The sequence below is a fragment of the Macrobrachium nipponense genome, chromosome 13 (genome assembly GCF_015104395.2).
Source record: "Macrobrachium nipponense isolate FS-2020 chromosome 13, ASM1510439v2, whole genome shotgun sequence".
Lineage (NCBI taxonomy): Eukaryota > Metazoa > Arthropoda > Malacostraca > Decapoda > Palaemonidae > Macrobrachium > Macrobrachium nipponense.
In genome coordinates, this window is record NC_087206.1 from 43,626,022 (window position 1) to 43,639,651 (window position 13,630).

The following is a 13,630-nucleotide window of genomic DNA, read 5'->3' on the forward strand; positions in this document are numbered from 1 at the left end:
TGCCCAGCCATTGTTTCCTAGAAAGACTGACTATTCACGCGCCAGCCAAGAAGACCGACCAGCCTCTTTTGGCATCTCGCAGGAAGCAAATGGATTCGTTATCTTCATACATGAGGGGTCCTCCTCCCTCTGAGTGAGAGGAGGTGTTACGAAGTATTTCCTTGCCCGGGGCGCTCACAACCCTTACCGGTCCGGTGTTCGTCTTCCCTTGGCCATGACACTTGCCTCCTCTGACCCTTTGTGATCAACATCATCATCGTCATTTTCAGCTTTAGGGAAGCTGCTGCTCTGATTTTCCAGTTCTAAATAACGTGCGTTGCTCAGCGCCGAGGATCTCTAGTCAACATTGTAATGTATTTGCACATCTGGCATATTCAAAGATTCAAAGGAGCAAGTAACGAGGCGCAACTTGACATTTACCGAAGAGAATTTAGAGAAATGACAGGTCATGGCCAGCGACTGAAAATCTCGGCGTTATTTAATAAGAACAGTCGATGACTTTTCCCACTGGCACTTATTTAATATTCCCGAAGTCATTTCGACTACTGCCCTCCAAGCCTCGTCTTCCTCACCTTGAGCGCTCGAACGTGCGTGTTTGGATTGCGGCCTTGGTCAGGAGGCATCATTGAACATCTGGCATCATCTACTTTTTCCTCTCTCTCTCTCTCTCTCTCTCTCTCTCTCTCTCTCGGTGCGCGCGCGCGCGTGTATGTATTGTCTCCGTGATCTTCAGCAACAGCAAGACGTGCCATGGCGTTACCAAATAGTCTTATTGATCTCATCTTTGGAAAACACACGCAGCCTTTACGGTGTGTAGAGATTATGAGGCCATATTGGCTTATGGATTATGTAGGGTGCAAGTTTAAATAGTATGAAGGCTGCAGCAATACACCAGAAACTGGAGATGGATTGCCTCATCTTTTCGCCTCACGTAAGGAAATCATTGCTGTAGGAAAATACTCTTGTATCACAGTCTTTAATCAATTTTCAGCCATTACTTTGATATCGTTGTAAAAATAGAACTTCCACGACAGATAGCCTCGATATTGTGTATTTAACGTAGCCAGCAAGAAAAATATGGAACCTTGGATATTAGAAGTAAAAAAAAAAAAAAAAAGAAAAAAAAAAAAAAAAAAAACGGGGGGGTGGGAATGTACTGTAGGACTTGGAAAATACGTTTGCCTTTCTTGCATAACTTGTGGTTTGGTCAGTTTGATATTTTACATAACGTAATGATTACGAAATTGTTCCGATACAGAAAACGACGAGGAATTCTAGAACTTATTAATGTAGCTGAATTACATTTAGTTAAATGCAGCTATAATGTACTGTACATCGAAAAAGGACACAAGACACCATGCTCTGTGAAGGGGATCAAAAATATGGGACAAGACTGAATTATTACCATTGCACCCTCCCAGTAGTAGAGACTCCACAGTTCATGAAATACGGGAAGACACTGCAGACAGAAATAAAGTATGATGAGATGCAGATAACAAAAAAAGGCAATATAGAAAATATAGGAAAGATAAAATGTGGACAAATAAAAAGGTTGCCGAGGAAATTTAAGAAGTCGCTACAGCCTCTGGAGCTCCAGCTTATGACTTCATTCATATTGATGACTACCCCATAAAAGTATGGATGTATGTATGTATGTGTACGCTCGCACCGACCAAACGGTTGATATGGTAAACGGTACTTTCGAGATGTGTCTTAGTACAAATATTATTCAATACACATGTATGTACGTGAGGACCCTTCTAATCACATGAGTGAAAGGTGTATGTTAATAGAGACATATGATTGTTCTCGCTTTTTCCTTAAGGACCCTGTACAGTTTTACGGAAGAAAGTTCTCAAGTTGAACATGGAACTCGGCAATATTTGCAGGACATTGAATCGTTACTTTTCTAAAGCGAATATTGATACCTGAGCCGCTCATTGTCGATAGTTGACTAACGGGAATGCGCAGATGGTGTGCGGCGCTTTCTAGAGAGGACAATTTAGCCAAACTTTAAAATGTAGATCTTGAATTTAGCCATTCAGAAATGACGTATTTGTAAACAAATAAATGACACGTACTTTCCGATCCTTTTCTTACCGAAGAAGAAAATGAAAGGCTAAGGTTACCAACACTTTGCATTGTGTAAATACGTTTATTATTCTATTGTTCAAGTTAAGCTCAAGAACACAGAGAGTCACACGATTTTGTATTCTCAGCCTTCAGTACAGACTATTTGTAATGCTTTAATGAGTTTTTCTGTGATCACGTTCTTATCTGCTTAATAACAACTAATTTTAGGGTATTTGGGTTACAGCTCAGTGAAACTTGTAGTTCGAATGAAAACAGAGACAGGATCAGTTGTTATTAATTTGGGAGGAAAAAAATTGCTGCGAACTTCGTTGGTCACTTAGTTATTATTTATTATTATTATTATTATTATTATTATTATTATTATTATTATTATTATTTATTATCGTTCATTGCTCTATATACATATGTTATAGTAAACAAGTAAAATCCAGGGATTTCACGAAAAAATTTAGGGAATTTGTGAAATAAGCAACTCGCTTTAGAACATTTGATCCCCCGTGACTATAGTACTAAACACGGCGAAACAGTGATTCATCTACACAGCTTCGTCGTGTTTAGTATAGCCCCTTGGGGGTCAAATGTATTTTGCTGTGTTCAGTAATAGACACTGGATGATCAAATGTCCTGAAGTGCATTTGATCCCCCAGGGGCTAGTACTAAACACGGCGAAACAGTGTTTAGTAACACATTCTGCTATCTTAGCTCTCGGCCCTCATTATAACACTGTCTCTTCATTAAGTTTTGTGTTTGTATACGCAAGTTCGTGTTTTTGATTCCTTTTATTGCGAGACAGTTCACGAAAACTTTGATATCGAGACTGTTCCCAGCAAGCAGTAATAATAGAGTGCACTCGAAGGGCCTTAATAAAACCTCCTATTCGAAAGTGATATCAGGCTGAACCTGCATGAACATCCTTCCATCCAGCGCATGTTGTATCCAGACGCCAGACTGAAGTTCGGCGGCGTCAGCAATAATGAGTCACTTGGTATCGTGCTCGGCTGATGTTGAGTCGAGCGCGTTCTTCTTATCCCTTTGTCCGCTGCTTTTGTGACTGCATATGATATCGTATCTAGTCTGAGTCAACAAGTCTTTATTGACGTTTCCAGTACTCTCTCTCTCTCTCTCTCTCTCTCTCTCTCTCTCTCTCTCTCTCTCTCTCTCTCTCTCTCTCAATGAAACAGTAGTTAGTTTTTGTTAAATTATTTTTCTCGTTCTGGCTTTTATTAATTAAGTCAAAAAATAAATGAAGCTGTTTTGTTTTGCTATCTGTTCTTTATGCAGTCGAAATGTTGTCTACCGCGTAGTACATACTAGATCATTGTTTTTTCGATGACCGGACGTCGTACACTTGTGCAGTGGTAGTGCAAATCTCCACAAGTAGAAGGGATGACTTCGGTTATGAACGAGTTTCTTTTGTGTGTCCGTGTTTGGTGAAGCGAACTGAGAAATGATCCAGTGAATGGAGTTACGATGGGCATCATCCGCAGAGAAGGAAAGAAAGAGTTAGGAGGAAGGTAGGTCAGTAGGGGAGAGATGCACCTCCGGTTCGCAGGTAAGGGAGCAAAGAATGAGGGTCAGGTAACTGAGGCGGAGGCTGGAGGATCCTTGGGGTAAGCGAGGAAGACATAGAAAGGGAAGATGATCACAGAGAGGGGGACAGGTAGGCAATTCATCGGTGCTTATGGACGGCGTGGAGACCGGGGAGTTGGGGAAGATCAGAGGCCCTGGTCACAGTCAGGAATGTGGGAAATGGCAAGAGCTGCTAGAGGGCCCTGTAGATGGCTTGGGGGGGAATGCGGAGGTTGGGGGGGGGGGGTGGGGGGGGAGGGTTCCATGGTTAGGCTACGCGTTTTTGCCCTGTGAGTCATCTCGATGTAGAAAATGAAAGAGAGGCAAGACTGGCAACGAAGTGAACCGTGCAAGAATCGTATCTGAAATAACCATATGGGCAAACAAGTGTTTTGGGGAAAGTTTTAACGAGTAAAATGCTTCAACATTATTCGACGTCAGCGGTATCCTTACCGGATATTACTGTGGAATGTTGAAAGCTGTTTAGTCATTTCCATCTAGAAAAGCAAGCGTGGTATGGTTTTACCTGCCGCCTCGGTGGCCGCGAGCTCGATTCTCGACCATTCCATTGAGGGATCAGAGATGTGTATTTCTGGTGATAGAAGTTCACTCTCGACGTGGTTCGGAAGCCACGTAAAGCCGTTGGGCCCGTTGCTAAATAACCACTGGTTCCATGCGACGTAAAAGCACTAAACAAACAATTTCCATTTAGTATATAAATACACGGGAAATATAATATTCAAACTCCAAACATTGACTAAACTAACATCAATCCATTACAGTTTTGCTGCGTTCAGATTCTAATGCTGAAATATCGTGTTGATAAAATTGCAGTAGTATTATGATAAAAAGACTTGAAATAGTATGGACTTTTCATTGACTCATAAAAGTCTGCTGATCAATAAATTGTCATTTTAAGTGTAATAGTAAAAACCTTGAATGGCAGTTATTTCCTGTTCTCTGCTACGACGATGAGTGCGTGATCCCACGGCCTAAGGGTCGAGTGAGAAGGCTGTTGCTGGTGCTGTAGTTATTGTCATTGGCACGCTGTTGTTCGTCAGATGCGTCGAGCCTTTCGAGGTGCATACCATTCTCATTAAGGGACTTGTTTTACACTTACTGATATGGCATTCACATTCTATGGGTGCAGTGGCATGTCGTGTTAACTGGCTTGCTGTTGCTAATTAATTAAGCTTAGCTGCTAGGTGAGGGTAGGTGGTATTAAGGAATTCTATGCGTTGTATTTATTGACTCTTCCTGATCTGATACGAAGTGTTGTTCTTTTGTTATTTTCATGAAGATGTTTGGTAGTACCATGAAATCATGTTCATCTAACTCACTATATGGCATATATGAAGATTCTTAGTTTTCTGTGAAAGAAAACTACCGAGATGGCTTAGTCTGTCCGTCCGCACTTTTCTGTCAGCCCTCAGATTTTAAAACTACTGAGGCTAGAGGGTTGCAAATTGGTATTTTGATCATCCACCCTCCAATCATCAAACATTCCAAGTTGCAACCCTCTAGCCTCAGTAGTTTTTATTTTAAGGTCAAAGTTAGCCTTAATAGTGCTTCTGGCTACTATGTGGTACAAGCCACCACCGGCCGTGGTTAAAGTTTCAACAGCATTATACCGAGACTACTTAGGGATATGTAGATATATTTTCGGTGGCCTTGATTATACACTGTAGCGGCTACAGAAAAAAAAAATCGATTGCATTTTTTACTTACGATCTTTTCTCATATTTTATAGCTTTCCATCCCTACCTCTTCAATAATTGGCAAATTAATGTGCTAGGAAAAAAATCTCACGTCAGTCTCGAGATTTTTCATCCCTGTTAGACACCTAACTTCTGGTTTGTTTATGAAACCGGAGGACTTTGTATTGACTGTTTGTGTCCTTTTATTGGGAGGTATTTTCTCGCTGAATCTTTCGTTGTACAGCCCAGGAGGAACATTAGCGATCTGGAGGCTATAGGATGGGGATGGTAGTTATCCTTTGTCTGGGGTTCTTGGATAGTGAGTGTAAGAAGTTTTTGGGAACCCCCAAGAAACTTGACCTGCTTAGAATTGACTCCTTTGATACTGAACAATCTTTTTGATTTAAATATTTGACAGGTTTCTTCTGCCTCATGAAAATAGCTTGAACTTACACGCTGATCGACGCACATACTCTTCCTTGAACAATGTTGTTTTTTTATTATTATTATTTATTTATTTTTTATTATTATTTATTTATTATTTATTATTATTTATTATTATTATTATTTATTTTTTTGTATTAATGAAAACAGGAAGTGAGTCAGTGGTGATGCACAACTTAGAATTACAGGTATATGTATATGTATATATATATATATATATATATATATATATATATATATAAATGTGTGTGTGTAAGATATTTGGTTGTGATACATTAGGTTGGTTCCTGATGGCAGTGCCAAAAACAAAGTACTGTTATTTGAAGAGGGGAAAATAACCTTTAGTTTGTTTCCGTGATGGTTTCACGGTGCATTTCGGACCATGCTTGGAATTCCTCTGACCGGGTGTCCTGTTTCTTTTTCGCAGAAAAACGAAGATGAAATTCTGGCAATTGTTCCTCATCTCCATGCTTGCCATGGCCGCCATGGTTCAAGCCCAAGAGCAGGGACCAGAAGCTGTCGACCCCGAACACGAGAACGGAGACGATGAAGGCCATGCAGAACCCGAGGCTGAGCCCACTGCCGACGATGGGGCCGAAGAGGAAGATAGCGTCGCTCCAGAGCCAGAGCCAGAAGGCACTGATGAGCCACAGGAAGGTAGGACTCCGAGGCTGTGCAGGTTCTCGACGTGATTGGTTTTGATGTCGCTAAGGCAGATCCAGTCTTTCAGAATAATAATGCATTGCTTCCTTTTTCTAAATGTCTCTAGGCTTGACATTAGCAGGGATCTAGAAGTTATAAGTTCTTTCCTTACACAATACTTCTATAGCACCTTGCTTAAATGTATAATTGTCTGCTTAAGATAAAAAAAAAGAAATTACAGTACATGCTTCAAAATTCTAAGGCCTTGTCCCATTAATAAAGACGCACAGTTACATAAGCAGCAAATTAACCAGTTATATGTAAATACATTACAAAAATAAAGTAGAAGCAGTTTTTGAAAAACTTCCATCTTCTCAGGCAACGCTTAGTGGAAAGTTGAGCATCAAGCTTATCCAAATTCTATTTCTTTTTAGTAAAGGAATAATTATTCCAGTGTTATTTTAGTTTTTCCTCTTGTGATTTCCAGCACCGAATCTGCTATCTGGCATTTAAGGAAGGTTTTTGTTCACAATCTGCCGTGAGGGCATTTTGCGCACAAAGAAATGGTGCTAGATATTTGATTTTATGTTGGAATCATTTTAAAGTAAACATAGTTCACTTAGTTCATGAGCAGATAATATCACGAGCGTGCAGCTTGAAAGGATGGACAGTGTAGTGCTTTACCAAACCTATAATAAGTCATTCGTAGTATAATGATGACACTGCACATTAGTAAGCGTATGTGAAATGAAATGTAGGACACAAACTGACACACACCATGGGTAAGCGTTGTGTACATGCTGGGTGTATTGTATCGTATTGTATGTCTTGTCTTTGAATTGGGTGCATCATTTCATCCGTGATTCTCAACTCGAGTTTGAAACCTCTCACTGTACCTAATTTTTGTAGCCTCTCCTCTGACACAGGCTTGCATTCAGATTTTTAATTTAGCCTCAGAGTTGTCAGTGACAGTAACGCTTCTTTGTGTCTACCTGTAATCATGTTTTGGTCTTGTGTCCAGTTTTCCTTTGTCTTTATGGCTTTCGGGATAGCGAATCCAGCAGGTAAAGGAATACACACTCAAATGAAGTACCACAGACAGCGTTACTAATACTTTACAGTTGATGCTGGAAATGGAGATGATGAACATGAGGAGGTAGAAGAGAGTCATCCTGAAAAAATGAATGAAGTAGAAACAGAACCAGTAGAGATGGAAGAAGTTATTGGTGAGTGGGTAGATGTTGAAGCATGAGATGACCAGCAGAAAGTTGCAATGCAAAGGTTCCTTTGCAGAGGTTGGAAGTACAGTATACTAATGCTTAATCAAAGTTGCATCATAGTGCGGGTATTGATCATCGCATGCGGAAACAAATTGTAACAAATATCAGTATGAGATACCACATAGACCTACCTGCATGACAATGACATTGCGGTGTTGCACTTTAACCTTTATTTTCGTCCTTTTGCATGAATGCACAGTGAAATAATTAGTGTGATCTGACTGTGCATCAAGACACTTGCTTCGTCGAAGGTTGACGTTTGTTTTAAGATGTTTCCAAAGATATTTGTTCTTTTTTTCGTGAAGTTTATTTATCACAGTAGTAACAGGAAGAGGTGACTCATTGTATCGAGAAAAATTCAGCTGATGTAGCTTCATATGTGTTTAACATAGGTCTTCTTAGTAAACAGAAGTTTAAAAACAAGACAGGTAGTTACTATAATAATAATGCTGGTTTTTGGCCATAAGTCTTTTTTGTGCTGAAGAAAATAGACTTTTAATATCAACACATCACTAATGGAAATAAAAGGGCCATTTAAGGATAGTTATCAGTTTCTGTTCTTAATTTTTGGATGTTCTTTCAAGGTAAGTTTTTATGAAAAGTTGAGTTTAATTAGTTGCTCCTGTTTTCATTTGCATTTTCCCTGAACTCTTTCGTACGAAAATGCTTCCATGTAGGCGGTGAATTACGGTGCATTATATATAACAAGACTCTAAAAGATGATTAATGGAGACTGTCGTCATCATGGCACAACCTGACGTGTATGACTCTCAACTTTATTTGTATTTTGACTAAAATTCTAAAATTGATGGTATGGTGGTCAACCAAAAGGATATGTTTACAGCATGAATTGAATTTAATTGCTATAACTAGATCTAAGTAGATATAGAGGTTGAAGAGGAAATATGCTAAGCTTTTGTATTTTGCCATTAAAATTATTTATCGCTTCGTGCATTCATATTTTAATATGAAGATAATTGCTTATGCAAATTATGTACTAATAACAATAAGCTGGGAGAAGGGCATGCATGGATATTTTTTGAGGTTGTAATACATTCTGTTGATCTAGTTTCAGGGAAGGGTTCTACGACTGTCAATAACACTGGTAAGATGGTTAGAGTTGCTGGTAGATTAGACTGTGCTTCTTTTGCTTCGTGCGCTTCTTCTAGATTATATGTTGAGGGCTGCTGACATAGTACATTATCCTTTGTACCATTTTCCTGCTGAGCACAAATGCAGTTGTGGAAAGGAGGCGAGTATACGATTGATATTCACGAGAGAAATAAAGCTTACAGGGTACACAGAAAAGCTTACAGGATACACAGACACCTGGGCTTATAAAAGGATTTCAGTACTATATTTATTTATGAATGTACATGGCCGTAAAATGGTTGGATTCACGATAAGATCAAATGACGAATGACGAAGTAGCGCGGAGAGTCAATGCCCACCAACCTGACGATAGACCGAAATCCAAGATTTCGATGGAAAACAATGGGGAACAGTTAGCCTGAAAAGCAGTAGATGTGGAACGACGAATGCCCCCAAAATCACGAAAAAAAAAAAAAAACGAAAAAGATGAAGGGCTAGATCTCGCACAAGACAAACGAGAGTGGAGAGAACCCATTTCACTTCTAACCACATAAAGTGGTACCGGAACACACACCATCTTTATATATATAATATATATTATATTATATTTAGATTATAATATAGGAATATAATAAATAAGTTATATATAATATATATATACTATTATAGTAATATAACCATATAATATTATACATATATACATAGATATATACATGTATATGATTATATATATATATTACATTATTAATATACATATATCATACATATATACATACTATATATATATATCTAATATATATATATACTTAATAATATATATATATAACTTATTATATCTTTATATATATATAATACACACACACATCCTATATAGATATATATATATACACACAGTGGAACCCCGGTATTCACTTTCTCCAGATTCGCGGACTCGCGCATTCACAGATTTCTCTCTGGAAAATCCCACCCCCCATTAATCACGGGAAATTCGCCTATTTACAATATTTTTCTATGAGAAATATCCACATATTCCTGTTTTTATCATCAATTTCATCATAAAATGCACTTTTTGTTATAAAACTAAAAAATATAAGCATTTTTAGTGAGTTTTTCTTGAATTTTACTAACAAAATAGGCTGTGCTAAGTGTTTTTATAGGGATTTCAACTATTTGGGGGGGGGGGGGGATCTGGTATGCATCCCCCGCAAATACAGATGGACCACAGTATATATATATATATATATATATATATATATATATATATATATAATATATATATATATTAGTAATTAAATGTTCCCTTGAACCAGTCCTGTCTCCTGATGCATTTCTTATCTAAATAATCTCTCTCTCTCTCTCTCTCTCTCTCTCTCTCTCTCTCTCTCTCTCTCTCTCTCTCTCTTTTGGACCAAATAAACTTATCCGTCCGTTTTCTCGTTTTAGTAATTTGTATGGTCTTTAAGAATAGAAAAAGATGAAAAATATTATGAGTGTGGAAGAGCAAAAGTTATTCCTGTAACGTTTTATTCTCTAGAAATATGACAAGTAATTTTACCATTATGTTCAAATACAGCTGAAAGGCGACATACGTCTACCCCACGAGTGCAACTCTGTCAGTTTTTCAGGCTTCCTTTTTGTGCATAACTTATTTTACTCTTGAAAACGTCGAAATCACATTTCCGCATTGAATTTAATGCACATGTTCTTTTTAGGATACTATCATAATCTATGTACCTTGTTATTATGTAAATTTAAGAAATAAAAAGATATTGTCAGTGGCCCTTTGAACATTCAGCAGTGGTGCATTTTATCGGAAAATATGTGTAGATTAGTTCATGCTTCCGTGCTTGCTAATTTTGTCTAGGTGCATATGGTAAGGTTACCATCCAGAGCTTGCCGCTAGAAAGGTAGATTCCTTAGTGTTTGGCCTGCAAGAACTCCGCATTATCAAGCTTTTTAATGCTACGTCTGTAGATTCTAGTGGGTAGAGTCTATGCTACGGACCGTCTTCTTATTTTCAGCAAAAGGCGAAGAGTGAAATAATGGTCTTGTTATTCCTCTATGTACATGACTTCTGTGTCGGTGCTTATATTCAATATCACTTAGTGTATTAGCTTTTTGATATACTGTTTCTTGATACTTGAAGAAGCTACTGAGTATGCTCACTTATTATGTTTTGTTTTGCTTTATTTTGTGAAAAGTTCATGCAAATGTTCAGAATTATTATTCATCGTTTGTCATGTTTAAAAAAAAAAAAACTTGATTTAAAAGAGCATTTACAACTACCTGCCAGTTTTAGTCCAAATTTTAATTGTAGGCAGAATTTGATGAGAGCAACTGACTTTCAGAGGAGCAGAATCGTAGTTTTGCCGTTACATATATTCTCATTATAATATAGTTTCATACATGTGTATTTCATAGTTTTAGTAAAACCCATTTTTAGGTATGAATATTTATTATGTGTCATTAGATTGCAAGGTGCACGATTTTAGCTTTACGTAGAGTTTTCCAGTAAACAAGGAAAAGTTAAAACACCAAGTGGACGAGGTTGCTAAATAGTTTGGAACTGATTAGGAAGATTGGATAAGGATACACAACTGGTGCAAAAGTTGCTAAATAGTTTGAAACAGGTTAGGAAAACCTAGTATAGGTATACTAAAATTTTAAAAAAATGCTAAATAATCTGAAACTGATTAGCAAATGTAGTATCTCAATTTTATGCTCAGTTTCAAATTTTCAAATGGTATGAAACTGGTTTTTAACTGAAATTTTACATTTGATCGAAGAGTTGTTCAAACTCATAGGTTTAGATTGTTATTCTAGGTTGAAGAGGAATATTAATGTAACGTAACGGTTCAATGTTAACTTTCTGTAGAATGTTTTATGTAGGTGAGTGGTGAGAAGTGCACCTGTGGCGCTGTACTGATCCATCTTGTGTCCTTCACAGAATCCTCCAAAACCGCTGGCCTGGAGAGCGACAACGGAGCCACCTCTGCCTGCTTCTCCTTCTCCACAGTGATTCTATCAACCCTTGTTGCACTGAAATTTGCTCATTGAGTATTGATACATTTTGATTTGAAGAGCATTTAATGGCCTTACATGTACTGTAGTCTTATTGGTGTATATAATATATTGAACAACCTGTAGAAACTTGAAGTACAGTACAAAAGTTTAGTAGTTTTAAACTAAACTTTTGATCGAGTCTTTATCTGTTTAATGGGCCATTATTATATATATTTTTTTCTAAATCGGTGTGCTGCTTTCAATTTCGTGCCTCAATATACACATACACAGGAGGTTCATAAATTTCATGAGGCAAATTTCTTCTACAGATTACGAACTCTTTGAGCACACCAGAAAATAATGATTATCGGAGAGTGCACACAAGTGTTAAGCTAATTCCCAAAGTTCAGTTCGCTTTGTTTTCATTAAGAATGTTTGTTTTCTACCTTTATAAAAAGCAATGGATTAAAATTGAGCAACCGTTCTATAGGTCTTTATTGTTTGACAGAGTCCCAGTGTGAAAGGCTTCCCAAGGTAAAACATAAAGAATGGGATGTCTTTGTAAACAAATTGCATTTATTTCCATCCAGGGCTTAGTGTATATACTGATCAGCTAGATATATAGATTAATCATATATTTAAAACTCCTGATAGATTTTATCAGTATCTATTGAGATCAGGTATGACCTAAGACCTTCAAATCTTTATTCATTCTAAACAAAAAATTGCAGATTATAGATCTTGCCCTAGGAATCCATTTGTACTTTTATATAAGTCATATGTGTGCTAAATAAAAAAATTATCAATAGCATTAATATACATCCTGCTGTATGTATTAGATGTAGTTGCTAGTGTGAATGAGCTTAGTTACATTATCTAGCTATGTGGTCAATCCTTGCTGCTTGTGCATATCAGTGTTATTTCAGAAATTTTCTCAAGAACATGTTTGTTAATGATAGGTCTTAATTTATTTCAAATTGATATACCGTATCATAATTACTCAACCGTTTTCATTTAAATGTGATAAAAAGACTGTGCTACCAACATTCCCTATACAAACATCCTAGGACTAGTGTACTTTAATACACAGAGTGTGTAAATGTTAGCCTAGATATTTTCCGTATGTATTTACTGAAGTCTTTACTCTTTAATACACGTAAGTTAGAAGTATGTGTTTTACTTGCCCTTTTGGAAAACAACTTCATCCAAGATGTAAGATGTGTCTGAAGAACCTTGGTTGAAATCTGGTGTTGTACCAGGAGATGAGCAGAAAGTCTGGTTTCCAATGTATCTACTGTACTGCTTCTCTTCCATCAATGCCAACTTTATTCATCCACGGTAGTACTTTGACTCATTTCCATTTCTGTCACCTTATCTGCTGATATGACAATAGACTACTGTTTATTAAAGATAGGGAAATTCTCAGGTTGGCACAAAGTAACTTCTCCAAATGTGTTTTTACCAATTCCAAAAACAGGACTGAATGGATACTGGAATGTGTTATTGCAGCCTTAAAAGGCAACGGAAAAGTGTGGCAAACAATATTATAAAGATGGTGAATGTTTACAGGACCAGAACAGAAGCAAAAAGGAAACGCTGACAAGACATGACACCATTTTAAGCTGCTTCTCTTGCTCAGACACACTTGGTGAGGCTCTGCTGTTGCAGTTATCATCCTAGAAAAGTGTTGTAAATTCTGCAGTCACGCAAAGAAATGAGCTGGCTGTAAAGCGTGTTTACTCTGACAATAAACTAATGAACTATATCTTTTGAAGAATGTCTGGTATGATTAACAAAATGAAAATAAAC

The 13,630-nt window shown here is 37.4% G+C and overlaps 1 protein-coding gene across 6 annotated transcripts in view; it reads left to right on the plus strand.

Annotated features, from left to right (window-relative positions):
- The window catches only part of LOC135225767 (protein TsetseEP-like), a 102,619-nt gene extending 89,631 nt beyond the window's left edge, over positions 1 to 12,988 (plus strand). For 4 of the 6 annotated variants that reach the window (XM_064265221.1, XM_064265216.1, XM_064265218.1 and 1 more), the window contains 3 exons: positions 6,232 to 6,461; positions 7,568 to 7,672; positions 11,766 to 12,988. In XM_064265221.1, the coding sequence (XP_064121291.1) occupies positions 6,242 to 6,461; positions 7,568 to 7,672; positions 11,766 to 11,875 (435 nt within the window). In that variant the 5' untranslated portion in view covers positions 6,232 to 6,241 and the 3' untranslated portion in view covers positions 11,876 to 12,988. Of the gene's footprint in view, positions 1 to 6,231; positions 6,462 to 7,567; positions 7,673 to 8,795; positions 8,832 to 11,765 lie in introns of all 6 variants that reach the window. The other 2 variants (XM_064265220.1, XM_064265222.1) reach the window with 2 other exon arrangements.
- Positions 12,989 to 13,630: the final 642 nt, after the last annotated feature.